At 41.0% G+C, this 27,942-nt stretch overlaps 3 protein-coding genes across 4 annotated transcripts in view; all 3 read left to right on the top strand.

Moving 5' to 3' along the window:
• Positions 1-20,279, top strand: part of col4a6 (collagen, type IV, alpha 6) — an 84,823-nt gene extending 64,544 nt beyond the window's left edge. The window contains exons 24-47 of one of the 2 annotated variants that reach the window (XM_027008733.2): positions 506-689; positions 2,128-2,178; positions 3,376-3,447; positions 3,543-3,650; positions 4,083-4,301; positions 4,766-4,924; positions 7,012-7,179; positions 7,266-7,409; positions 7,533-7,646; positions 7,896-8,077; positions 8,559-8,622; positions 8,715-8,789; positions 8,898-9,005; positions 9,123-9,230; positions 9,877-9,948; positions 12,098-12,217; positions 12,546-12,662; positions 12,871-13,032; positions 13,137-13,235; positions 13,398-13,544; positions 13,665-13,781; positions 18,232-18,423; positions 18,627-18,913; positions 19,148-20,279. In XM_027008733.2, the coding sequence (XP_026864534.2) occupies positions 506-689; positions 2,128-2,178; positions 3,376-3,447; positions 3,543-3,650; positions 4,083-4,301; positions 4,766-4,924; positions 7,012-7,179; positions 7,266-7,409; positions 7,533-7,646; positions 7,896-8,077; positions 8,559-8,622; positions 8,715-8,789; positions 8,898-9,005; positions 9,123-9,230; positions 9,877-9,948; positions 12,098-12,217; positions 12,546-12,662; positions 12,871-13,032; positions 13,137-13,235; positions 13,398-13,544; positions 13,665-13,781; positions 18,232-18,423; positions 18,627-18,913; positions 19,148-19,408 (3,330 nt within the window). In that variant the 3' untranslated portion in view covers positions 19,409-20,279. The remainder of the gene's footprint in view (positions 1-505; positions 690-2,127; positions 2,179-3,375; positions 3,448-3,542; positions 3,651-4,082; positions 4,302-4,765; positions 4,925-7,011; positions 7,180-7,265; positions 7,410-7,532; positions 7,647-7,895; positions 8,078-8,558; positions 8,623-8,714; positions 8,790-8,897; positions 9,006-9,122; positions 9,231-9,876; positions 9,949-12,097; positions 12,218-12,545; positions 12,663-12,870; positions 13,033-13,136; positions 13,236-13,397; positions 13,545-13,664; positions 13,782-18,231; positions 18,424-18,626; positions 18,914-19,147) is intronic. The other variant, XM_027008734.2, reaches the window with a different exon arrangement.
• Positions 20,280-23,106: 2,827 nt separating this feature from the next.
• On the top strand, positions 23,107-26,839 carry ankrd46b (ankyrin repeat domain 46b). Its single transcript, XM_027008755.2, has 4 exons — positions 23,107-23,189; positions 23,916-24,258; positions 24,812-24,970; positions 25,237-26,839. The coding sequence occupies exons 2-4, from the start codon at positions 23,948-23,950 to the stop codon at positions 25,451-25,453; spliced, it is 687 nt and encodes a 228-aa protein (XP_026864556.1). The 5' UTR covers positions 23,107-23,189; positions 23,916-23,947; the 3' UTR covers positions 25,454-26,839.
• A 182-nt stretch (positions 26,840-27,021) lies between these two features.
• LOC113576563 (transmembrane protein 185A-like) overlaps positions 27,022-27,942 on the top strand; it is a 2,847-nt gene continuing 1,926 nt past the window's right edge. Inside the window, exons 1-2 of the mRNA XM_027008716.2 lie at positions 27,022-27,176; positions 27,677-27,853. Coding sequence (XP_026864517.2) covers positions 27,139-27,176; positions 27,677-27,853 — 215 coding nt within the window. The 5' untranslated portion in view covers positions 27,022-27,138. The remainder of the gene's footprint in view (positions 27,177-27,676; positions 27,854-27,942) is intronic.

Below are 27,942 nucleotides of genomic sequence, written 5' to 3'. Positions count from 1 at the left end.
TTGCGTGGCTTTTGTTTAGCTTTTGTTTTTCCATGTGTTTTGTTTTGGTTTTTGTGCCACGTGTCACATTGGTGGCAAGCGTTCCCATCTTATTTGCCATGCCACCTGTGTGTCGCTGGGCTTGTTTTGTTTTTGGTTGTGCACTTTATTAGTTTATTAGTCCTTTGTTTTCATTAAAATTCATAGATCTAAACTTGCATCTGCTTGTCCTCACACTCTTCACCTGCAGAAGGATCAGAAGGTCTATGAGCCAAGCATCTGAGGCTGGCACCAGTCTTTTCATTTGTGTTGTTCACATACTTCTATTAAATCTCCTTACCACCCAGTTTTAAACCTCAGTGGGAGCCTGGTAGTGTTGTGTATTAGCATTCTGTCATTGATTAAGGTTTTAACCACTACATTAAGCAGACATTCTCATTCTCTCTCTTTCTCTCTCTCTCTCTCTCTCTCTCTCTCTCTCTCTCTCTCTCTATCTCTGTCTATCTATCTCTATCTCTCTCTAAAGGGAGATGGTGGTTTTGGGGTTATTGGAGATAGAGGCCCGCCTGGTTTTGCTGGAAAGAAGGGTCAACCTGGTGGACAGGGTGAGCCTGGCATTGGCTACCAAGGCCACAGGGGTGTTAGAGGCTTTCAAGGGGACCCAGGCATCACTGGGCTTCCAGGACCACCAGGACTGCGAGGGCCGTCAGGTAAGTTAAAGATAAACCAGATAGTTTGCCTGAGTGTGGATAGGGACAATGCAAAGTGTTCTGCATATATGTACACAATTTTACATATATATCTATGTCCGTATGCATACAAAAGGTCTCTATACTTTTTCAATGAATGCTCCGTGCACATAAGATAACAAATAAATAAATAATGAATAAACCAGGACTGTAACTTTACGCATTTGATTAAACACACAAGGTAATTATCAAGCTCTCTGTACACTCAGTCAGGCGGACAGTGGTGGGACAGATGTTTATGGCTTTGCAGTAGATATTAACTAAATTTAAAGTCATAGGCCAATCATGATCTCAGTGGTGATAATGATACAAAAAGCTATTATTTTACTGGTTGTATAAATATTAAAATAAAAGTAAAAGCAATCCTAAAGGCATTAATACCAAAGCATTAAACAGTTAAAGTAAACATGCTCAAAGAGACAGATTTTGGCCACAACTCAGTTTTTACAACTCTAAAACCTGTGTACACAAATCACATAGAAGTCAAGAGTGAAATGAGATGCGAAAAAGGAAACGGAATTGCTTCACAGAGCTTAATTTACTATGCTTTATTAACCTTCTTTAAGGTTAGTTACCTTTTTACAACTGAGAGAGCTGAGATTTCCACCATTTTCCCTCAGTCCTCTTGGTTGATTTCTTTTTTATTTTTAAATGTAAAGCACATTTTTTTCCATAGCAAATTCAAAGGGGCTTAACCAATGGATCTGGATCACCGAAGAGTGGACAGTACCTGACGAGTGCCAAAGTTCATTCCAGACTGCGAACTGAAACAAATTGGGGAAAAAAAACTGGAGCAAATCCTGTGAATTTGCTCAACGCGGCAGCAACTGCATTAAAGATGTTTACATCAATGTCAGTGTGTGTGTCCTTGTACATGTGTGTATGTTTGTATGTGAACTTGTACGTGTGTGTCCTTGTATATGTCGCCATGTGTGTGTGTGTGTGTCCTTGTGCGTGCGTGTGTGTGTGTGTATGTCCTTGCTTTCTTCAGTCATTTTGCTTGTGTTCACATTTAATTTAAATTCTACCATTGGTTGATCCATTCACAAAAAAACTGAGAGTTTGGGAAAATTGGCGCTGCAAAAAACACAATCCTCTAATTCCTGACTCTGAATTAATCCTATAAACTAAAATCCCACTTCTGCTCTTCATATCTCTCTGCTGTGGAATGGCTTAACCACCCAGAAACATATCTTTTTATTCCTTCTTTTGCTATGCTCTCATGGAATATGCTTGGTATACTTGGATGAACTGTTTTAATTCTCTGCTACTTATATATTCATCTTCATGCTTATGCATTAAATAATTTGATGGTCTGGCCTGAATGAATTGATTAATGGACTGTTTGACTGACTGCTGCTCTTGCTATCTCTCTTACCCTTGCATGTTGTCTGATTAGGTGACAGCTGTGGGCGGGCAGGGCTTTATGACGCCTCTTTCGGAGAGGGAGGTGAGAAGTCCAGAGGTGTAGCCAGGAGAAAGTTTTCAGACTGCTGAGTAGATCAGACACCTGAAGCTGGGCCTCCATATATAGCCACACATGCTTACAATGTCTGCGCTGATCAGTACTTTTTGGGGCCGGGCGCCCAGCGGAATAGCATGTGTGCTTGTTGGATGCTCTGGTGTAAGCTGGAGCCACACGAAATGTGTGGGAAGCACATTTGCTGGGGAAAATAAAGGAAAATACAGGGTATGTCACAGTAGGGTATACCCTGCTTTAGCAAGCCCATCCATCACCATAAGTGTTCAAGGTCTTGCTGAATATCTGCATTCTTGGTTGATACACTTACTCTGTTCTTGTTGGTCAGCTTATGCCAGTGGATACAATAACACTGACAGTGCATCAGCTCTTATTGGTCAATCAGCTAACAAAGCTTGGTGCATGTGATCAGCCTTGCTGTGCTGTATACTGCAGGGAAAACGGGTGGGGTGTCTAAACCCAGCCTACAGGCGGTTTAAAAGTTTATTATAGTCCAATTGTTGATGGAAAATTATTTTGGGGAATAAATATTTAGTTTCCAGGGATATGTATTGCAGGTTACAGGTGTGTTCAACAAAGAATTTGCAATTCATAACTACTCTTATTACTATAAAACCCAGAATTTATAGCATTTCTTATGATTATAAAATCTTTTTTTATGTTATCTCAAATGATGTATATTAGGTAGCATATTTTTAGAATAATGTTTGACCTGATCCTCACTCTTGTGACCATTAAAAATGTTTCCATATGAAGGTGTTAGAACTGAAGTTATGTTTGTGCAAAAAAAGCATAAAATTAAGTTGTTGTTTACTGGTCTTTTTTGTATCTATTGATCAGCACTGACAGTTTTCATCATAACAATAGCTGGAATGATACTGCATTATATTAAACCCCTAACAATTCCTTAAACAATTCCATTATCTAAAATTAATGTTGTCACAACCTGAATTTATTTCTGATTTGGATTCACAAATGTTTTCCAGGTGCTGTAAAATTACCATTTGTGTAAAACAAACCCAAATTTGACCCTTTAGAGGTTGTATCTGGTAGTTTATAAAATTAACAGGACAGTAACGCAAATGAAGTTAAATTGTTTGAAGAGGTCAGGAGTGAGGTCAAACCTTCCTGGTTTGAAAGTAGCTGATGTGTTGTTGGTCTCCATAGGACAGACACTACCCTGCATAATCCAAGGGGAACCTGGGAATCCAGGATTCCTTGGACAACCAGGAGTTCCAGGTAATGTCTTACAGACAGATTTGCTTATAATGAAAAATAAGTCAAAATACATGACTGTAAACTAGATCCCACAAATCTGTGTGTGTGTGTATTAGGTTCTAAGGGTAATTCCGGTCCCAAGGGATTAAAAGGACATCCAGGGTTTGACGGGTTAAAGGGTGAAAAAGGAGACCCAGGCATTGGAGGTTTACCAGGACCACGAGGTATGATCCTACAGTGCACAGCTCTCTCCCTCTGGTCTCTTGCAGCAAGGTGAAAACTGCTGGACCACATGAAAACTATCATGAAAATATCAGATCTCAAGGGTTTTATGATATTGCACTCAAAGTACATGTTGTCCTCAGCTGCAGCCTTCATGTCATTAGCACCACCACAGCTCATGCGACCTCCTGCACATGGGTCTCTCCTTGCTTTCCAGCAACCCTTCCAGCCGCAGACAACGTGAACTACATCAGCCTTTACATGAGCAACAGACACGAAACACTGTCATGAAATAGCACCAGTATGTTGTAGTGCCATATTTAGAGACTTTGTGCATATGTAAAAATAGGCTTGTTGTTATGGTTGAGTAATTGTGATGTATGTTTTTTTTAAAAATGTGGTATTGATGTAATTGCATACAATGGATTTCGCAGGTTTCCCTGGACAACGAGGAGATCCAGGTTTGCCAGGTTCCCCAGGCATTGGTCTCCCTGGGCCTCCAGGTAAAGCTGGACACCCTGGGCTTCCGGGACGAAAAGGTGAACATGGCGAGGCTTTTGGGGCTGTTGCAGGAGCCCCAGGAATTTCAGGGCGTTTCGGAGAGCCGGGAAACAAGGGTCAACAGGGCACTCCTGGATTACCAGGTGGAAGTGGTAGGTTTGATGCTATCACCTCAAAGCTATCCATACTGAGTGTCTGATTTATATAGCTAGTTGCCAGTGCTGTTTATGGGTGCTTTATGGGTGCTGTCCATTTGCTCAGCTCACTAGTTATAATGATGCACTTACAGTCTCAGCTGAAAAAAATGTGATCACCCCATCTAACAAAGACATGGTAAAATCCACCATACCTACCAGAGATATAAAGACCATGCCAATATTCATTCATATGTAATAATAAGTATTCATAATGTGTAACGATAAGTAATCAATTTACAAATGTTCCAGCATTAATATTTACAACAGCAAACTCCAAATGTTTGGATTAAAGAGGGAACAGAAATTCAAGTAAAATGTAACCAGAAAATTAGTCACAGATGCATTTACGGCAAATGCATCTACGGCATTTAGAAAAGAATTTAGGAAAAAATGAATAAATTAGGATCTTTTTCCCATAGGTTTTGATGGACACACAGGTATCCCTGGTGTGAAGGGTGCGAAAGGCATAACTGGTCCCCCAGGCCCCGCAGGACTGCCAGGTTCAGTGGTTCCTCCCTCTCCTGGAGTGACCGGCGCTCGAGGACCACCTGGCAACCCTGGACCCCATGGAGCTGCAGGTGTGCAAATCAGAATGGAATGAACCCTTATCTTAGCAACAATCAAATTCCCCCTCTGTTAGGTTTTCAACCTCTGTTCCTGTTGTCTCTCATCCTTTGAGAGTGTTGACCATTTCTGATTATATGTCAGAAATCATCTCCCCAGCCTAATCTACACTCACAAGCCACTTTAGGTAATGCAGCTGTGTGACTATTTCTATTGCATATCAATGACCCAGCATTATTAGGTATAGCACTAGTAGCACATTATATAGTTTATGTAGCACATTATATAGATTGTATATAACAGGTTTCAATCTTTTGGATTTTCTTTTCTCTGAAACTCATTCACTCTCATCTCTCTGATGTTCTTTCTCTGTGTCTGTGCCTCTCTGCGTCACCATCTCCATCAGCTCCATCTTCTCATCCCTTCCACTTGTGATGTCTCATTGCTCTGTACTTGGTGCTGGCTTACCTCTCTAGGCTGCCAAAGTGAGAAATGTTGTCAACCCTGTATACCTGCCAGGGGGTTAAACATTTTGCCTAGCCTTCCCTTTCCATCAGTGCTCAGAGAACAGGACTGAGTGAAGGGGACCATGACTAAGCAGCTGTGGAGAGATTCTCTCCTTTCTGCTTCGATAGACCTCTTTCCATCAGCAAATACGTTTTAGCTGTGCCTGTAATAATTAACAATCCTCTAATTACAAGCTAAAATGATTTCTTTATAAATAATGATAAAGTTGTCCTGGCAAATTATTTTCAGATGTTTCTGAATTATCTCTCATCCTAGGGATGGTATAAATCACATGACACACATACCTATCCAACTTTTTTTTTTTGTTAGAGTGTATGTGCATGTGCATGCAATGGTATGCATGATTCTTTCAGTTGTCCCTATTATAATTCATTACTAATATATTGTAATGCAATACAAATATAACTAGATCTCAGCCAGTTGTTCCATTGCTGTAACCCTACTCTGCTTGTGTGATGTTAGCCTATAAAATCCACTTACAAAAAAACCTCTATAGAAACTTCCAGAATCCAACATCTGTAGGAATTCTAGAATTAAATATTTCATAACCCATATGGTGAATGCTGCATGATAAAATTCATAATATCAGTTGTTTAAAGCCAAAATAAATATAATATATTTTGGTACATGTTCAAACATTCAATAATTGACATAATAGTACCTTAATTCCAAAATTGTGAATTAGTGTTGATTTGGTTTACAAGCATTTGTTTATCTAAAATAATTTGTTTCTTTTCAAATCACACACACACACACACACACACACACACACACACATGCACACAAACACACACACACACACACACACACACACACACACACACACACACACACACACACACACATATATATATATATATATATATATATATATATATATATATATATATATATATATATATATATATATATATATATATATTACACACAGTAGTTTCTGGTAAAGCTGTGAGAATGTTACCTTTTTTGTATACTAAAAAAATTGCATAATAATATTTAGTAGAGTGTATGATTTAAAATGTCCTTTAATGTGGTGGGTGTTGGTGCAAGTGTGCATAGATTACTTGTGTTTGGAATATCATATATATTTTTGTTAGATTTATTAAGAATAGTAGCACTATTACCTTGTTCAATATGCAGTAGTAGATGTCACAAGAAAATGTACAATGGATAGATAGTTGTTAGACATTAGTACTTTTCCAGATACAATTCAATTAATTGTTTATGCTATTTGGAAGTAAAAAAGCAAGTATCAAATATGATTAACCATATATGGTATAGTTAGTATTTTGAATAGGCATAAAATATTGTACTCACTGAATCGGTTTCCTCCAAACTAGTCACCCAAAACATTTTATTGGATAAGTAATTGTTAGTTTATAGTCACAAGTATCTATGACATGTGTCATCCTGTGATATTACTAATATAAAGGAGCTCCGTATTATGATCTGCTACAAAGCACATGAGCTATGAGGTTATATATATATACAGAGACATTCCAGGCTCATATAATTAAAATGAGACTATCATAGTATATGCTGTTTATTGACTCCAGTGTTGGTGATCCCCAAGGTTTTCCAGGGCTCAAAGGCTCAAATGGAGATGCAGGACGCCCAGCCCTTGCTGGAAAGAAGGGCCCTCCTGGCCTGCCTGGACGTCCAGGATCACAGGGGTCCGTGGGACTCCCTGGAGCCCCTGGCCCAATACGTAGTGGAATCCCAGGAAGTCCAGGGAAGAAAGGTGTGATGTGTTCTAATGCCATTTTCAGTAAGATGCATTACACTACTGTGGATTTGAATTCTTCTTACAACAGAGTGTTGTCCCAGGAGAAAAGGGTCTCCCTGGGTTCGTGGGATTTCATGGAACACCTGGACGCCCTGGAGGGCCTGGACTGCCTGGGAGTAAAGGAATGCCTGGATTCCCAGGAAAAGATGGTGCACCTGGGAGTAGAGGAGGATGGGGACCCAAAGGTATGGAAGAAGCATCAATGAGGTGAAATGTCTGTATTTCAAAATAACAAATCAGTGGTGTACAATGTTTAACCCTGTGTGTGTGTGTGTGTGTGTGTGTGTGTGTGTGTGTGTGGTTTTTAGGGGACTCTGGACAACCAGGCAAATCAGGACACCCCTCTCCATTTGGTTTAATGCAGAAAGGTGAACGAGGTGCTCCCGGAGCTCTTGGCCTGTCAGGGTTTACAGGACAGAGAGGTACAAAAACACTGCCCCTGAATCCCTCCATCTCTGAATAAAAGCTACGTTTTAGTAGGGAACTCAGTGGTGATGGGTTACCATATACAGCACTGGTGTTTGTGTGATGGTCAAACCTGAACACAAAAGACCCTGTCTATGAAAGCTTCAGGAAAATACATCAGTGAGCCTTATAAATCAACTTTGCTTGTTCTTCATGCAATAATCTCTCACCACATCTCAGTAGATGTTAATGGGATCTCCCATTAGGTGATAAGGGATTTCCAGGGACGTCTGGTCATCAGGGCTTACCTGGTCTGCCAGGACCTCCTTCCCAAACCAAAGGCTTCAGGGGTGATCCAGGATTACCAGGGCTCCCAGGTCCTCCTGGCTCTATAGGGACTAGAGGATCACCTGGTCTTTTGGGTTTCACTGGTATGCCAGGCCCCAGAGTAAGTCTACATAACCATTTGACCTGCACTGGTCAAAAAAGACTGCAATGACTGGCAATAGGTTAAACCCTACAAGCTGCACTGATTAAATTCTAATAACTTAAGTTGATTAAAATAACATATTACATTTTTCACAAGGAAACACCCATAATGCTACTATTATAAACAGTGTGCAAACCTGCGATACAGCCTCAGCCTGAAACCATAATTTGTGTCATTTTACCATTTTGCAGTGTGGTGGTTTCAGAGCAAACGCTTGGGTGTACATTCACAATGAAACATGGACCATCATTTATTTTTGAAATCCAATAGCTAATGATACCTTTTAAAATGCTTTCTACAAATGAACAGACATAGAGCTTTGGCCTTTTTATATTTTCAGTTCAGAATTTGGGAATTATGCCTAGGGGATCAACACTGTTGTTTATGTTGTTGTATTATGTAGCACAGTTTATTCATTGTGTTTGGTTCTCTTGTGCAGGGTGATGATGGAGCTTCAGGTTTGCCTGGATTGCCTGGTAGTCCAGGACTGCCTGGTAACAAAGGTGAGTTCTGATTTTCAGTTAAAATTCACTAACTGATAATAGACCTCCATTCAGCTGGTGATGTTTGACCTTCCAGTAATTGTGTTTTAAAGGTGAGAAGGGCATGTCCACTGGAACACATGGGAGCCCTGGAGCAAAAGGACTGGTAGGAGGCCCTGGATTCCCTGGTGCGTTCTTCACACTGCTTCTGCTACTTTCATCAGACTGCTACTTTAGGATCAGATTAAGGCAAGTAAATGTTCATTGTTCATCCATTGTTCATCTCTTTCTCTCAGGTGGCCAAGGTGTTGCTGGTGATCAAGGTGCTCCTGGTTTCCCTGGAGGTTCTGGTTTTCCTGGGCAGAAAGGTGTACCAGGAGATAAAGGAAAGCCAGGACTCAGTGGTAACCCATGGACTGCATCTTCGAAAAGCATCCTTTTTAATGTGTGTCATGTCAAGCTAACATTTTTTTTTTCTTTGTCCTCTAAATTGTGTATTTGGTCTGTATTTGCTGTGTTAGGTTTGGCTGGGCGTCCTGGTGGTAGAGGTTTCAATGGTTACCCAGGACAGAAGGGACGGAATGGTGAGCTCGGGCGTGCTGGATTTACAGGCTGGCCAGGACAAAAGGGTCAGTCTAATTAGAGCATAATTTTACTCTCCATGGAGGCTGTAGTTGCTACTGCAGTCTGTTAGGTTTGCTGCCATTATGATGATGATGATAATGTCACATGACTCATTTTGGATGTGACCAAATCTTGGCTGTGACCAAGTCTTTATCCACAAACTTATGTTCCAATTAAAGAACCATCAACTTCTTTTCACATTTGCCTTTCCCTGGCGTTGTGGTTCCCGCGACAATGCTATGTTTTTTTAATCCCTGGTTTTGTTTCCTCATGTTTCCTTGTTTTGGTTTCAGTTCCACCCCCTGAGTAGCGTCTCTGCCTGCTATTTTAATCACCTTAGTATTGTATATGTTTCTTCTGGTTATTCAGATTTCTGTGTCTGTTTTTGGATTATCCTCTTTGCCTGTTCCCTGTCTGTTTTGATTTGCCTCATGGACTGCTTTGTGGATTACGACCTTTGTGTGTATATTGGATTACATTTATGGACTACCCTTGTTTTCTGTTAAACTGCATCTACCCCACTGCTTTTGACTCCATCTCTACTCATTCTCAGAACGTTACACTTCTGTTATATTTAAAATAATTGATTTACATTAAAGTTGGTATTCTGCAAGTACATTTAACAATACACCTCACCTAATACCTCTGTAGGTTTACCTGGCTCACCTGGTTTAGATGGACTCAATGGACTTCCAGGACCCAAAGGTCAACTAGGAGTACCTGGTGAGTACTTTTACAGCTGAAGTATTCCTTTAGATTAGCAAATATGAGACTACCACCCCATCTTGTTGAAGATCACCTACTTTAAAGGAGCAATAAGTGATATTCTCCAAAGGTTCTTCTTTGCCTTGAAATAACTGATATCAGTGTTCTTTGCACTCTATACTCATACCTATAGGTTTAGGTGCATCTCTACTACCCCAAGTGCTGTGGAAAGGTTTAGACAATATTGCTTACATTATCTAACTATACCAAGCTTATGGATGATATGGCATTGCTGACCACAAATAAACAAAATAAAGTTTTTGGCTTTAATTTTGATAACATTAGACTTTTCGTTAACAAACCAGCTGTAAAGATGGACACTTGAAAACATTTTACCTACTAAAGATGCAAAAATTAGCAACATTAGAAGGTTGATTAAGTGCAACCACTTAGTTCTACTGTGCTAGAATTTTTAGGACACAATTCGGTGTGCACTCCTCTCTCATGCAGCTCCTCTGTTAAGCCTAATATTACGTTTCAAGAAGCAAATGATAACTGGTTAATGACTCATATACATTAGCACCAGACCTATTCTTCAGGGGTATTAATCAGATTTTCCCCATACATAGAGACCTGTTCCCTATTGAAAAATTATTGTATGTCTGTCCTGTGCACCATCACTGAATATGTAATTTTTTCAGTTTTGACATATAAAATTACCAACAGCCAAACTAAACTAGGTTTTCCTAAAAGTAGAAATGTAGCCTAAACAATTTGCATGTTGAAATGGCATTATACGCTTGGAATGGAGTGAAATATGTAAAATGGAGTGAAATGCACAAAATAAATATTTTAATTATATTTTAATCTAGTTTTTACAATCACAACATTGGCATAAGAAACAGAATTGATTCTTAAACTTATGACCACATCTTCATTAGTGCACAGCAAACACAATTAAGGAGCCAACTTCAGCCACTGAATAAGAAGCTGTGTGAATAGTGAATAAGTTACCAAATGAATGGGAAGCTGTGAATAATAAAATCAGTGTCGTTTATCCACCTGTTTAGCAGAACACAAGCACATTCACATCGCTCTGAAGTCCTCTTTCCTCCATCTAGAAAATATTATGCCAATGTTGACTCTCTCTGGTGACCTCTAAGCTTTCTTGCATTTTATTCAGTCTAATATTATGATAATAGTAGATTGTAGTTGTACAGTTTACAAAGTGCTTTACAGAAAATGGGATGAACAGAAGAATAATAAAGTACAGATCTGTCACTTCAGAAAGGCTTTTGCCACATTAAAAAGAATACAGTGAAAAATAAATGAAGAGACATTAAAGGAATGAGTCATTTAAAATTAAGATTTTAAATGATTAATTTATGAATAGGTTTAAGATCATTTAAAGCCACATTTCCACCCTTGGAAGTAAAAGTGCAGCTGCATTGAAAACCAAAGTGCACAGTTAAAAAGAATCTTGCTTGATGGTTTATCCCAAAGCCTCTTACACTCATCTAGAATCCACGGTGTATCTGTGGGAAAGCCTCTGAGGAAAAATACTGTTTTCTTTTGCTCTTGAATGTGTTTCCTCACAACCTCATCTGCTGCCTCTTTGTACCGCAACTTAGTCCACTTGTGCACTTCTGTCCCACACTTAACTACAGTACTGGTCAGATAGTTTGGAGGTTTCCATAAATCCTTCCCTAGATTCACTGGAACTCAGTCAGTATTGACGAGGTAACATGATCAGAACCACAAACCGCTATCTTCACCCAGTGCTTGAGAGGATATCAGTCTTCTTCTGAGTCCACCTTTGTTTTTGCTGGTACTGAATATTGATATTCCTCCATTTCTGCATTCAACATTCAATCACAAGCAACTGGCTGGGTAGCTATAGCAGTAAATACACCATGGGGCAGGTGACTAGTGTCTTACTGTAAAAGCTTTAGAGGACCTTAATTTGGTTTATTCAAAGCCCAAAAGTTGATTTGAGTAATCATCTCAGGCAAGTGTTATATATCAAACTTTAAGAATAATATATAGCCACTATTATGTAATGTATATACCCTTTTTATATAGTGTTTGAGCTGTTTTGGTCATAAATATTGTTTAGTGCTCTTTTAAGCAGTGTAACTAAAAGGGGAATTCTTTATTATGTCTGAAGGTGTGCCGGAGAGTGGTAGACCTGGAAACCCTGGAATAAAGGGTCTGAAGGGAGAACAAGGCTCATCATGGCCTGGATTGCCAGGACTTCCTGGAGAAAAGGGGACCAGAGGAGAGAGTGGTGAGCACAGCAGAATCAGTACACCATTGGGGAATAAACGCCGATTTATCTCTGAATTCTTAAGACTTCACTGTCAACATCAAAATACATATTATAATATTACAGTAATTAAAATAGAGTAAATTCTATATTAGGGAAATGGAACTATATATTAATTTTAAAAAGTATAACAATACTCCAAAGGGTTAAACAAAAAGTATGCTTATATGTTGACAATGATTGTATCTGTATAGATGCTCTGCTTAAGTACATAAGACACATATTAGATGCAGTTTTTGGGCATGTACTGTAAGACAATTTGTTGATGCATTCATTCTGGTCTTGTTAGGTTTCCCGGGTCAGCCAGGTTCCCCGGGTGCTCCAGGCCCTCGTGGACCACTTGGTTCTTCTGGTTTCCCAGGACCTCTGGGAGACCCTGGTCTTCCAGGATTGGATGGTGAACAAGGTACACTACCTCTACATCATGTAATTCATTCTGAGCTTTGTAGACAGAACTGTAAATGAAATCCCTCACTTGCGAATTGCCAGCCCTTTCCAACATTGTTTTTCATTCTTTTCTTCCTCCTCTGTCTTGCTAAACTAATGAACAAGGGATGTTCTGAGTCCCTGCCTCTCAGAAAAAGCTGAAGTTGTACAATGCGCCTTTTTTATAGGTTTACCTGGCCCCTCTGGTCCTCCTGGTCCAGTTGGTCCTGGAACAGTCCAGGGTGATAGAGGAGATGATGGGGTCCCTGGTTTCCCTGGAATACCTGGAAAACGTGGTGAAACTGGAATTCAGGGAGGAACTGGTGAACAAGGAAGCTCTGGACTCAAAGGTGCTTTAAGCAACAACCTATAATCTAAATGGTTTATGCTTTTCTTCAGTTAACTCATTTAATTATGCTAATGTTTGACCCATGAACCCATTTTTTTTCCTCAGGAGCAAGAGGTGATCCTGGAATAAGTGGGCTACCAGGACTGCCAGGTGTCACAGGGGACCAAGGGTATTATGGTAACAAAGGACCAAAAGGATTAAAAGGTTAGTAAATGAGATGATACATCTGCCATGCTTCAACCATGAAACACCCACATTTACATTTAAAAATGTAATCTTTTAAAATCAATTAAATTGCCTAGCATTTTCTTCCTTGAATTAAGCTGCTCTCTTAACCTCTTAGCCTCCCTTACTTCTTCCTCCTAGGTGAGCCTGGTCAGAAAGGACTGCCAGGAATTGCTTTGCCACCAAAGATTGTGGAAATGCCAGTTGGGCTTCCTGGACTGCAGGGTACTGTTGGCCCCACTGGTTTGGTAGGACCACCTGGCCAGAATGGGTTTTCTGGACGTCCAGGTGAACACATTTTTACAGTCCACTCTCTACATGTGTTATATAAAATATATATTCAAATAATTATACATTATTGTCCCCTTTTCTGCAAAAAGACTTGGCTGACTTTGTTGAAATCTGTAGGTCTAAAAGGAAAGGCTGGATTGTTTGGGAAGCCTGGTCACACTGGACCTGCTGGAGCTCCAGGACTTACTGGAGACCCTGGACACCTGGGATTTCCTGGACGTTCAGGCAACCATGGTGAGCTGTGAGTAGTGGAGTGGGTTATTAAGAAGGTACTGTGACCAGGACATATATGTGACTGTGCGAAACAATGATCTGGGCATTAAGAGGGTCAGAAGTTCTGGATTGCTGGTCTATTGGGTGGAGGGAACGATCCTAAATCAGTTGTCTGGAATTGCTCTTATTGGATGTATCTGCAAACATAGAGAGAGAACCTGCATCTGTTTGGTAACCAAAACTATAGCGCATATAGTTTGATATTGTTTGTTATTGTTGTTTTGCACTTCTGGATATCAGCTGTATTTCATCCCTGTATTTCAGCAGTATTCTAGTTCAATGGTATCTGGAACTCTAACCTACTGTACTGGCTAGGATACATTCTATGAGTTAATGGCAAAGCACCTTTGTAAGTCATTCTGGATAAGAGTGTCTGCTAAATGCTGAAAAATGTAAATGTTAATGTAAATCCCAGGGTTGGGATTGGGAATGGTCTGTTATGAAACATAAGAATTTAGAGTGGGCATAGTCTATTAAAGGGGATATATTATGCTTATTTTCAGTGCTCGTAATTTTATTTTTCTGGTCTACTATCATAGATTTTCATGCATCCATGTTCCAAAAACACATTATTTTTCTGATACTGTACATCTCTTTTCACCCTGTCTATTATGTAAGAAACATCTCGTGAATGCACTAGGACACGATCAGTGATGTAACCTGGAGTTATCGGATGTTTCGGGTCTCTCAACATCAGACACCCTTGCACAGGGTACCCAGCCGGGGTTGATCAAGCCCCGACTTGCATCCCAGCAGCTACCCACGGATCAGCCCTTTTTAGCCAAAGCCATCTTGTGGCTTTCTCTGCAGCTTCCATTGCAGATTGGATGGCCCTCTTCATAGCCATTCCTGAGATGCCCAGTCAACTAAGAGCTCTGCAGAGGAAGCAACCTGCAAAGCCTCTACAGCCCACTTGTATGGGCTCATAGCTCGTCCTCCAGCCTCTGCCTCTGCACATCTCCAACAGTACCTGGTACTTGGCACGCTTCCTCTCGTTGGCTTCCTCCATGCACTCTTCCCAGGGTACTGTAAGTTCCAGCATGATCAGTTGTTTCGAAGCGGCAGAGGTGATGACCATGTCTGGGCAGAGTGATGTTTCAGTTATATGCTGAGGAATCGTCAGCTACCTTCCCAGATCAACCTGGAGTTGCCAGTCGGAGGCTATATGGAGGAGGCCTGTTGTTGTTCTGGGATACTCCTGAGGTTTATCTCCTGCTTTAATAAAGGTGATTACCTTCTTTTGGGCATGATGGTGTTTGCTGGTGCTGATGACCAAGGCTATGCTCTCAACAACTGCCTTCAGCACCTGGTTGTGGTGCCACCGATAGCGACCATCTGCAAGTGCCTTTGGGCAGCTGCTGAGGAGATGTTCCAAAGAGTTTCTGCCACAGCAAAGGAGGCAGGTAGGTGTCTCATTCTTTCCCCAAGCATCGAGGTTTGCTGGACTTGGCAGGACATCGTAAACCGCCTACACTAGGAACTGGACATGATGGAAGTCTGCCTGCATGATGCTTACCCAGGAAATCCTGTGCTGCAGTGTGTTCTCCCACCTAGTCCACACTCCCTTTTGCCAGAATCCCACTGCCCTGCTGACTCACTCTTCCTCCACACCTGCTCAGCTCTCTTCCTGAAGTAGATAGTGTCTCTCCTTGCCCTGGACTTTGCTGACCTGGGAAGTAACCCGAGCCCTCTCTGCCCATCGCCAAACTACCAACCAGTGCCTTTTGTCTGATGCGAGACTCTGCCACCTCCACTTCCTTTTCAGCCTGCCATTTCCTTCCTGTCCTCACCTCAGTGCCGGCTGATGACACTTTACAGTCTCTGGAGTCCCTGTGCTGTAGTACTTCTCTTGTGCGTGCAACCTTAAACTCTTCAGTGAGGCCACTGAAGGGCAGCTGCAAGATGTTACTTGTCCCATACAGTGCTGCTCTGGTGAGACTCTGTGGGAGGCCCAGCCACTTTCGGAGGAAACTGCTGATCTTTCTTTCCAGGGACTCAACTGTTGTCACTGGGACCTCATAGACCAGTAGAGGCCACAAGACTCTCAGTAAGATGGAATGCTGGTAGATCCAGGCTTTAAATCTACCAGGCAGGCCGGACTTGTCGACCTTGGTGAGCCAAGCTCCAAGCTCATTGTTGGACTTCTGGATGGCAGCTGAAGGCTTGCATCAAATAACTTCCCTAAACTCTTGACTGGTTGTTCTGAGATGGAAGGAATGACAATTCCAGAGATTAAAAAACAGTACTTGTTAGTCACTTTCCCTCTCTTCAGAATCATGGTTCTTGACTCATCCCTGCCCAGATGATAAGTCTCCCCGATTCCTTGTGTGATCCACCTGCTCCCTGAGACAGATGTAGTTGTGATAGTAAGGTTGTCCATGAATGCTCTAATGGATGGCTGCCGTACACCAGACTTGGTTAGGGGCCCTCTGCATTCCACCTCTGCTGACTTGACCACCCTGTTCATGGCAAGGGTGAAGAGAATAACAGAGATGGTACAGCCTGTTATTATTCCTTTCCCAAGATGATGCTAATGTGATGTTATTGACCCAGAAGTGACCTTCAACCTGAAATTATTGTAATAATCTGGGATCAGATCCTTGATCTTACTGGGAACATGATGGTGGTGAAGTGCAAGCTCAACCAGTTTGTGGGGTATGGAACCATAAGCATTGCCCAAGTCTAACCACAACACAACTAGGTCACCTCTGTTCTCATGTGCCTCTCTGATGAGCTGTGAAACTACCCCCGTGTGCTCCAAACATCAAAGTGGAGTGTTTAGACACACATACATACAACATCTTGATATATTTTATTAATTGAATTAGATGTTTAAGAAATAAGATCAGCACTGATCAATGGCACAAAGGTCCACTTCTGATGCCAACATATGTGAATATCTTCATAACGTCATCTTTACAAAGAGTTTATTGCTCTCTCTGGACTTTACCATGTCCTGTGAGTTGCTGTTCTTCTCCTGGGTGCTGAAGTCCTGTTTACAGCTGCTCTCCGTGGTCCTGAGGTGAGCCAATGGTGTTGGTTGACAAGCAGCTTCAGCTGTATCTGAAGAAAGTATGGTGTCACGACATCTAACTGTAGTTTCATCGAAGGCATACAACTATACATGCAGTGATGAACTGTATATCATCATAACTTAAAAACCCTTAAACTTTTTGTCAGAGGTCTTGCATACTTTTTTCCATACATTTGCATGGGCAGTGGTTAGATCAGTGCTTAAGTTACTTGACTAGTAATCATAAGGTTGCCAGTTTAAGACCCACCACAGCCAAGTTGTCACTGTTGGGGCCCCTGAGCAAAATCCTTAGCCTTGAATTGTATTCCACCATAATTGTAAGTATTTTTGGATAAAAGCGTTAACTAAATGCTGCAAATGCATATAAAAGCTTCTTTGACAGATAACTCTTTGGGCACTTTACATCAAGACCCTACATTATGATGGTTCAAGCAGCATTGCAAGGCTTACTGTACCCAATTTGTTGCAATAATTACCAAAACTATCATTATTCATGATCATCCTTTCTTTTCTCCATCTTCTGCATGTAAGGCTTGGCACCAGGCCGAGGCCCCTCCGGCCACCAGAGGGAGGCCTCGAGTCAGGCACACTAAAAATCAGGCTTGATGCCCAACAGCTGGGCTAGACCTTATATAAGCCCAGTGACCCAGTCACTCAGTGTTGGGTCTTTGCTGAAGTTTTGAGCCAAGCTCCTAGCTGGTAACTTTTGGGTATGGAGGTCTGTGAGCCCTTGTGCTACACCTGTCTTCTGCTTTGTGAGGGTGTCAGTGTTTTTACATGTCCCCTCCCCTTCTCCAGTTTCCCCTCTCAAGTCTGTCTCTCTCCCAAGGCTCCCCTTAGCCATTAAAGTTCCTCCCTGTTTTCTGGTTTTGTTTGGGAAGTTTTAGTTTGGTTTTCCCCAGTGCATCAGGGCTGCCATTCTTCCCATGGCATCCTTTGTTCTCCCTTTTTCCACGCTTGGCGTGGTGTTTAGTTTTCCTCTTGTTTTTATCGTCCTCCAATCCTTTTAAGTTTGATATATGCATAGGTCATTTTGATGGCCACCGCAGTCTAGCGGGAGTTTGTTTGCCTCGCAGCAAAGCGGATGGTGTTCAACTCCCCACCTTTTGGTTTTTTTACTTCTCAGGTTTTACCTGTTCTTAAATCTAACTGATTTGTACACAGGCCCACCATCATTAAAACGTGTTGGCTCACCCTGTAGGCTGTCGGTGCCTTCACCTATCTGATCTGGGTTTGAACCCCATTACACTGTATGTCTGTGGTTCCTGTTTTTCCTCTGTCCCTCTTTTCAATCTCTCTTGGATAATGTATGCTCCTACTCACATTTCTTCCTCTTTTACTTTGATGTCCTCACATCTAACTCCTGCCATGACTCAGGTGTTCCTGGTAGGCGGGGTCTGCCAGGTGTCCCAGGTCTGCCCACACGCAGCATTGCCGTTGGCTATATTCTGGTGAAGCACAGCCAGTCCAGCCATGTGCCCATGTGCCCTCAGGGTATGGCAAAGATGTGGGATGGCTACAGCCTGCTTTATGTGGAGGGTCAGGAGAAGGCCCACAACCAGGACCTAGGTACCACATCAGAGATCCTGGTCCAAATACCATCATTAAATACATGCAGATATTATTTGCATTCTTTCAACATAGATAATTTCAGTGTTTCTTAATAATGTACATAAGTGAGTTCATTTATTTATAATTTTGAAGGGTTTTTTAAAGGTTTTCTGTAATGTTTTGTTTTTTTCCATGTTCCCATGGCCTCCCTACTCTCTTAGGATTGGCTGGCTCCTGTCTGCCTCGCTTCAACACCATACCCTTCCTGTACTGCACTCCCAGTGACCTCTGTTACTATGCCAGCCGCAATGATAAATCCTACTGGCTGTCAACCACAGCACCAATTCCCATGATGCCAGTGGCGGAGCAGCAGATCACACAGTACATTAGCCGTTGCTCAGTGTGCGAAGCCCCTGCTCTGGCAGTGGCTGTCCATAGCCAAGACACCACCATCCCCACCTGCCCACATGGGTGGAGAAGCTTATGGATTGGTTACTCCTTCCTTATGGTGAGAGACACACACACATGCACACACTCACTAGTCGTCTTCTCTCTCAGACATACAAACACACCTGTATACTCCCGCTCACACATGCTACATGTCCACGCATACAGTATCACTCATCCATAAGTTCCTGTATGATGTGCACAACAGTTCAAAGATGCTTAGGCAAGATTTACCATCTCAGTGCAGTGCTTCGCAGCTTAACTGCACGCCTCTGAAATTCTTTTCTTTGCTCAGCACACAGCCGCGGGTGCGGAGGGCGGGGGCCAGTCACTGATGTCTCCTGGCTCCTGCCTGGAGGACTTCCGTGCCACACCCTTCATCGAGTGCAATGGGGCCAGAGGTACCTGCTTCTTCTTCAACAACAAGCACAGCTTCTGGCTGACCACAGTGGAGGAGGAGGGGCAGTTCGTGCATGGCCCCAACCCTGAGACACTGAAGGGAGAGCAGTACCGCTCCCGCATTAGCCGGTGCCAGGTCTGCATGAAGGTCCTGTAGCCTGTGCAGAGGGACTTGAACAGAAGGAGTGGAAGAGGAGTAGAGTGAGGGAGGGAGATGAGGAGAGGAGTGTGTCCACTATATAGGAAACAAATGGACTGACCAACTTCTTTCATGCCCTTACTACCAAGCAATGCCATGAAACATGGGGCTCCAGCTTAAAGGAGCTGAGATGGGGTGAAGTTGGATTTCTTTTCCCTTATTTATCAACAGTGGTGCTTCATAAAACATTGATTTTTATTTACATTCTTTTTTTTGGTACTATTGTTTATATTTCCTGTCATGGTTTGTCTCACACTCTCCGAGGTAGCCGTAAATATGTATCCTCACTCCCCCGGGGGCAGTGCTGAACCCCAAAGTTATGACTCCAGTTATAAAGTAACATAAAGCAAAATCTTCAGACTCAGCTGGTGACAGGTGTGCTGGTCTCCACTGCAAATGCCTATTAGAAAGATATTTTGATGTTTTTTTTACTAACATTGCCAACAACTCTCTCTCTCCCAGCACTTTTAGAATTTATATGAATGAGTAAGACACTGCCCAGTGGTTAACACTTATAATTACAATTCTGTCTAAACCCATACATGTTTACTCTTAATGTATTGCACTGAAGTGAATATCTGGGGGAAATGTAATAGAGTTCCCTGATGTGGCTCCTTTTGCTGCTGATCTGTGACATCTTTGGCTTTGGCACCTACACACACTCATTCTCACGTTTTACCTCCAACAAGAACCTTGATAAATATCATCACATACCATTTCTCCCTCTTTGATTGACTGACTCTTAGCCCAACACTGACTAATGCATCTCATCCTCCTTAGATATTATTGTTATTGTGATGTGATATGAAAAATGATATGATCGTTTTTGCTTCACCAAAATGTTGCCTTTACAAGCATTCCCTTTCAAAATAGCATTACACTGCTTTTCGAATTCATCTACCACATCTTGACTGATTTTTTACTTTTCAGATTGAGTTTGCCAGGTGTCTTAAAAAGACAGGATAATATAAAACCACTTAGTCTCAACCTCTTCGGTAGACTTTTCCGTTTTTGTCTTGTGAGAAATGTTTGTATGTGAACAAATTACATTTTAGTTGCTTCAGGATATAAGTGGTCATTTGCAAAACATGAGCTCATGAGTATATTTATAGAAAAAATATTTTATAAAGCTTTTATTTCTCTTCCTAAGGGTTGTTTGTAAAGGCATATATACATATATATATATATATATATATATATATATATATATATATATATATATATATATATATATGTATATTAAAATAAGTGAATTTGCATTTTTTCTTACACTGACAAACCCTGATGTATAATTTACAACTTGACATTCTTGAATATATTTTTGTTTCCTATTACATAGCTGGATGCAGATGCATTTCCAGTGTTTGGGGAAAATATGTTTCCAGAGTGGTCCCATGTAATTACGTTCCCTAATTATTGGAATTAAAGTTTCAAAACTGTTCCTATATTGACTTTTATCATTTGTTACTTTAAAACCTTGCAGTTTCTTACTTCAGATATGTCTTTAGAACACGTTTAATACACATGTAGGCTACTGCTTGTGAGAACTTTGACAGATTGCCTTTCTCCTGCCTTTCCTCAGAACCACCAACCCAATCCCTGCACATTCAACATGGATATTTTCTCATGTGCACTTAACTAGTTAAGGAACACACACAAAAATTCAAAGGCTAGTCACCAAACCTCACCTCCAAACATCCATACTCCACTCAAACACACTCCCACCGCCAAACATCCATACTCCACTCAAACACACTCCCACCTCCAAACATCCATACTCCACTCATACACACTCCACTCTCTGCTTTGTCAAACCCAGACATAAATGCATCAGCAACAATTTAAAACTTTAATAAAGAATTAAGTAGAACATTGTAGACTAGACTCTGTGTCCTGAGTAACAACTCTTTTGGACTCAAGCATCACCTTTAAGATGTAGCCCACACTGTACTTTATAGCCCACTTTTGATGTCTACAGTATTTTAAAATAATTGTGAGACTTGTTCAGTTGTTCAGCAGATGTGGGCATGTCTTAGTGGTATAAAAGCCAACATATTGTTCATTTTGGGGTTTTTTGTGCTCTTTGTCGCCAGAATTCAAAGTGTGCTGATATTTGTGGAATGGTGCAACACTGGTGTGAAACCCATTTAAGTTACTGTCTCCCAAAACTAAGAGGATGTATAAACAAAACCAATGAAAAGCAACCAATTGTTTTCCACCACAGAGTTGAAAAACAAGTTGAGGCTGTTAAGGACTGCTTTCATGTGTAAGTGAACACTCACAAACAGAACCACCCTCATGCACACGAGAGGACTGAACATGCACGATGGGCAACAGCCAATCATTTTTTTTTCTATCACCAAATATTGATCTAGTTGATGATTTGTTTCACCATCTGAAGGAAAAACGGAATGCATCCATGTTCTGTGAAGGCAGCATTACAGAGAGCATGTATAATACTGCTGGAGCGCCTTCCCTGGTCTGACTGAAAGGAATTCAAGCAAAGACTGCACCTCTTTAGGGAGGTGGTTGTGGAGATACTGGGGCATGCAGGGAGAGCTCTCTGTGACTCTGTGACTCTGTGACACTCAGCAGCTCTTATTTTCTTTGTTACCAATACAGATTGGGCTCAAAGATCAATGTGATCATCTGTCAGCTCCATTATACATAGTTTCTCCCAGCCAGAGGTGGTATGCCATTGTTTGTAGCCTATAGTTTTACCAGCATCACCTGAGATCTAGCTCACAACTAAGCATGATTTCATGTCTACATGTGCATTAACTGGGGCATTGGGTACAACAGACTTCTCATGTGTGGAGTTTGCAACCTTGTGTTTTCTAGCTAGCATGAACTAATGATGCAAAACAAAACCACATGATTCACATGTAGCATGTTATTTCTCAAAGGACTTATTTCACATGTGGGGCTACATGCGTGACAATTTTATTAAAATGACATGTAAATTATTACACAATAACTTTTTATCATGACAAAAGTGAGAGAGCAATCAGTCAATGGGCAGGAAACAGGAATGAAGAACAGAGAGAACGCGTTTTTTGTTGGGTTTTTTTTGTTATTGTTGTTGTTAGTTTTTTGGTTTTTGGAGGGTACGTAAGCTGGTCGTCGCTAAGGCGCAGGCTCTAGCCCCTATTTTAAAGGGGTGTTTATTTGATGAAGTTCTGCAGCAACGCTAAACCTCACATGCCGTAAAAACGTAACGAGATAATATCAAAAGGTCTTGAAGAAGTGTGCAGTTTTATAGTGCGCTGCATTATAGTTATTATTTACTCCACTGGGACGAGTGTAAAATGAAGAAGGAATACCATATTAGCCTACAACCATTTACTTTAGTGCAAGGCAAAATAATATTAGATCTGGTGTCTCTGTGTTTATATATTTTTTTAAAAAACAAACAAAATAATTAGACTCAATCATTGAAGTCAAAATATCAGAGCATGTGCCATTCACAAGACAATGAATAGTAGAAAACCAAAATCATCTTGCTTATTAGAGCAATTCAAATGAATTAGATTAATTCGTTTAAAAAACAGCAAGTCTTTCGATTGCTGTTGTGAATTCGAAATAACACGAGGCAAACCTCATTGTACTCCAATCCGATAGATGGCAGTGTGATAGTTTAGTTACAAATCGTCAGATACTGCAGTAGGTGTAGCTAGCGCTAAAATAAACAACACCCCGACGACAGTATTTTCTCATCTGAGTTGAAGCATTGAAACAGGTAAATACGTTTAATTAGGCATAACATTAGCAAGGCATTTAAAAGCCTGGTTAGATTTTGTATTAGTCGGATTATGTTGCTATCTAATCAGGGAAACTGTTTTGAGTCTGATATATGAGTACTTTGTGTACTATCCTGTGTGATGGCTCGCTAGCGCTAGCTGGCTGATTTGAGCCAGCCTGCTCCCCTCATGCTGGGTTATAGTTCATTTAGTTAGTTAGCGTTAACTAGCTACCTAGAGAAGACCTTATACGCTAGGGAAACTATAGTTACGTTAAAGACACTTTAAAAAGAAAAGAACAGCACGACTGCGGATTGAAATGTGCATTCTCACCAATCTGGACACTGTTGGCAAGCTATGCGAACAAATTAGACATAGTTAGCTATGGAAGTAACGTTAGATGCTGTGATCAACCAAGCAATGTTTCTGCAAATGAGTGATGCGCAAAGAGTTACTTCGTATTCTAAAACTAAAAAATGCAGCCAGCATATTTCTGTTCTCTGCCTACAGCCCTTTCCTGTTCATCTGTATCAGCCCTTCACTCCCATATATGAGGGGCCTTTAATGATTTTGCTGGTGTGGTAGATGGATGCCAAACTAAGTACACGAGGCTACACCTGTAGATACTAATAATGTACATTTTGATGTTTCACTTTGTCCACATCTAACAGGTTCTGAGGTCTAACCAGCATGTACTAATGTGTCATTTTCCTGCTCTTTGGTAGGTACGCTGGAATTTTCAGAGACCCACTCGGACATGTCATATGTCTTCATAAATGACTCATCACAGAGCAGTGTGCCATTACTGCAGGCCTGCATCGATGGCGACCTGGCATTCGCCAAGCGCCTCCTAGAGACTGGCTGTGATCCCAATATCCGTGACAACCGGGGCCGCACTGGCCTGCATCTAGCGGCAGCCCGAGGCAATGTGGAGATCTGCCGCTTCTTGCATAAATTCGGGGCAGACCTGCTTGCCACCGATTACCAGGGCAACACCGCCCTGCACTTGTGTGGGCATGTGGACACCATTCAGTTCCTTGTCTCCAATGGCCTCAAGATAGATATCTGGTGAGATATATTTAGAACTTGAGTCAAACGTGGGCCTTAACAGCTGTACCTTTTTACTAATAGTCATCATAGAAAAAAGGTGTGTAGTTGCGCAGAATCCAAGAAGATAAAATGAACATTTGTTGTAGGTGCCTAAAGCAAATGGTAGAATGTCCACAAAAATAAAGAAGGTAGCCTGCACACCACCAGAAGATGATTGTTGGACTCTCCTAGAGGTTTTGCTAAGTGTTATTCCATTAGTATGGTTTGATGTCAGCCAGTGAAACAAGAGCAAACGTTTCGGCTTTCAAGCTGTCGTCAGCTTGATGGCTTGAAAGCTAAAATGTGTAAAATTTGAACAATTTTTAATTTTATTTTCTTCAACATGCATTTATTTTAGTGGTAATAATAGTCATCATGAAGCAGTCACTGTGGTAAAGTAAGAAGAGGTCCAGTGAGCACACTGCATGAATAATGTACTATTCTATTTTCCGTTGGTGCATCATGAGTTCAGACTTTGTCAGTCACCGGCAGTGTTACTGGAAACACCTTGGGTTTTCTTGTATTTGAGCAGTAATCATAATGGCTCGACTCCTCTGGTGCTGGCCAAGCGGCGAGGTGTGAATAAAGATGCCATTCGGCTGCTGGAAGGCCTTGAGGAGCAGGAGGTGAAGGGCTTCAACAGAGGGGCCCATTCCAAGCTGGAGACCATGCAGATGGCTGAGAGTGAGAGGTGAGTGGGTCAGGTCCAGGCCCTTGGTGATTTCAGCAAGGGTAATTTGTGTGGATGGGGCTGTACTTTATATAAAGCCAGAAGCCTTTCACAATTTGCCTTCAGTACCACCTCAACACACCCTACATGTGTTTTCTTGTTAGATTGTGTATTACAGTTAATGTAGCAAATGTTTAACAGAATAACAACTAATGTTGTTTTGTGTATTATGTCCATGCCCTCCAACGTCCGTCAGTTAATGCTGATTCCTTATTCCTGTTTCCTAGTGCTATGGAGAGCCACTCGCTACTGAACCCCAACCTTCAGAACAGTGAAGGTGTGCTGTCCAGCTTCCGCTCTACCTGGCAGGAGTTTGTGGAGGATCTGGGCTTCTGGAGGGTCCTCCTGCTCTTGGTGGTTATCGCCCTGCTCTCTCTGGGCATTGCGTATTATGTGAGCGGTGTGCTACCTTTCTCTGCCAGCCAGCTGGAGCTGGTCCACTAAGAGCCATACATCTACTCTCAGACCCAATTTAAAGCTGTGTTTTGTATGATTTAATGGTTTTATTCATATTAATTAGTTCTCAAGTCACTCTGATCGGTCTAGTGGTACTTGGATCTAAAATTAGAACACCAAAAGTTTACAGACAGATGCTAGTATTTGTTTTAATAAAGCTTTTAAAATGTGGGTGAAGCTTCTAAAATGTTATCATGTGTTCAGAGCATGTAGGTCGGGACTCCTTGCAGCTCTGTGGAAGGGAAAACAATTTTCTAATTCATGGCGAGTTGTGGATGGTGTTTCAAAAATTTTTCAGAATGAATCTTTAAGCTGTAACTCCTGTTTGGAAGGTGCTCAGAGCTTTGTTGCTGCAGTCTACCTTCATGACAAAGTTGGGTGGGAACTAGCTCTTGGGACTTTTTATTTTCTTAAGTGTGGATGAAGCTGTACCTTGTCAAAATGAACCCAGTTTTGTGTGAAGGGGAAGAAGTATTATGAATCAAGTACATTTATTCAAAGTGCAATGCCCTAACCCCCTGCCCACTTATAAGGTGTTTTTCTTGTTTCTCTTTCGAGCTGCATTAGCGTTATAGAATGGTCGTTGAAAGGACAGTTGTGCTATGTATCACTTTTTTTCAATGTTTGGCTGTAATTTATAGTACTTTTGTCATTGACTTGGACGTTTAAATGGTTTGACCTCTTAAGTATATTTAATGCCAGAATGTTGTACTAATGTTACAAATTCCCACTACAAAAGGCTATATCCCATTCTCATTATGAATAATTCACCTTTTTGTCTGTGTAAAGATAGATTGTCCATAAAAAAGCAAATAAAATAGTTGATATTTGATCATTTAAAAAGCACTTGGATCATAGTTGGCTCAGTTTAAACAGCTGTAAATTGTATCCTAGTCTAGTGTGCACATTTTTCTGTTGTGTAGCATGTATGGAACACACTGTGTATCCATTTACTGTGTGCAAGAGTTTCAGTTTGTTGCTCATGTAATGCCAGTTAGGACATATGTCTGATTATGGGACAATGTGTTTGAGTCTTTGTTTGTTTGTTCTTTTAAATCTGGAATAACACTACAGCACCTTCTTAGAGTTTTATAGTGTATTCTGACTCAGCAATGTATGCTGCAAAACCCAGAATTTTGGGAATATGAAACCAAATGTGGCATAACATATTGCATATAACTTGGATTTCATACAGCTGTTATTTTAGTTGAGCCCAGTGTTTAGTTGAAGGTACATAACATTTTGTATGCCATTACTTGTTTTAAGTTTTCTTGAGATATTTCCTATGTTAAGACAGTCTTTACTGCCATATTTTTGTTGAAAGCTGCTTTTCCCTGATTATTCTCTACGTATTAAATAATAAGTGGAAACCAGTATTGATTCTACTTTTGTTATTAATTTCTGTAAAATTAGTGTCAATACACTCGCTAAACCAAGTTTGTGCAGTAAACGACTGCAAAGTGTATTTTCAGGTTATTCTTTTACTATTCATTACTTTTACTTTGTCCGAGGCTTACCCATAATTCAACTAAACCGGAAACTAATATTCAAAACAAACGTTTGCGTACAGACGATGTATACGACACCATCGATTGGCTCTCTAGTTTTATGTTATTCAGTAGTTTGTTCTTTAAACAATGGTGTCGTAGTATACGATAAAGTTATTTTTTATCATGAATCTTAGGGAACTGTTCCAGGATTTTAATCCCAGGTAAGTGAAACTGTAGATTTTAGATTTTAGCTAACCTAGCTAGCTAGCTAACTTTGCAAGTGCAAGATTTCACTTTCTGTTGCTATCCTAGCTAGTCAGCTAACCTAGCTGCCTAGGTTTCCATAGTGTAGAGACTTTAGCTGTAAATAAAGCGTTCGGTGACGCGGCAGTAGAAAGGTTTGTAAAGGTAATTTACCATTTTAAATGTACAGGTTAAAAGTAGCTAGTTAACTATCCTATTGTTTTCACATTCTGTGACATTTCACTATATGCTTATTTCTAGATAGCTGGCTCGCGTTAGCTATACTGTGTTCTTATCTTTCTTATTGTTAGCCAAACTATCTAATTATATCAGAATGGAATTGAGGCTAACTTATTGAAGTGCCACCTAAGTGTCATGGATATAAAGTTGTTGTTTTGTTTTTTTTATTGGCTGCTCAAGCAGCAGTATTGGACACGTCTGCGTTGACATCTCTGCACGCTCTCTCCCTGTCCCGCAGCAAATTCCTCATATATGCATCCCTTTTGTTATTCTCCGTGTTGCTTGTTCTGAGACTCGATGGAGTCATCCAGTGGAGCTACTGGGCTGTGTTCACGCCAATTTGGTTGTGGAAGCTTATGGTTGTCGTCGGTGCTTCCGTTGGCACTGGTGTCTGGGCTTACAACCCACGGTACAGGTGCGTTTTCAATCAGATTTAAAACGCAGTCGACTTTCGGATGTTAAACTGTACTGAACAATTGAGTTCGTCAACCATATTTTAAATAT

Source organism: Electrophorus electricus, chromosome 19, assembly GCF_013358815.1.
Source record: "Electrophorus electricus isolate fEleEle1 chromosome 19, fEleEle1.pri, whole genome shotgun sequence".
Classification (NCBI taxonomy): Eukaryota; Metazoa; Chordata; class Actinopteri; order Gymnotiformes; family Gymnotidae; genus Electrophorus; species Electrophorus electricus.
Note: the sequence above shows the minus strand (reverse complement) of the source record. Positions and strands in the feature narration are given on the sequence as shown.

What these genes read in the sequence shown, in the direction of transcription:
- ankrd46b (XM_027008755.2), top strand. Translation starts at nt 23,948, where the DNA reads ATGTCATATGTCTTCATAAATGACTCATCACAGAGCAGTGTGCCATTA. An exon ending in GGCCTCAAGATAGATATCTG is followed by an intron (nt 24,259 to 24,811) that starts GTGAGATATATT and finishes GTATTTGAGCAG; the next exon opens with TAATCATAATGGCTCGACTC. An exon ending in CAGATGGCTGAGAGTGAGAG is followed by an intron (nt 24,971 to 25,236) that starts GTGAGTGGGTCA and finishes CCTGTTTCCTAG; the next exon opens with TGCTATGGAGAGCCACTCGC.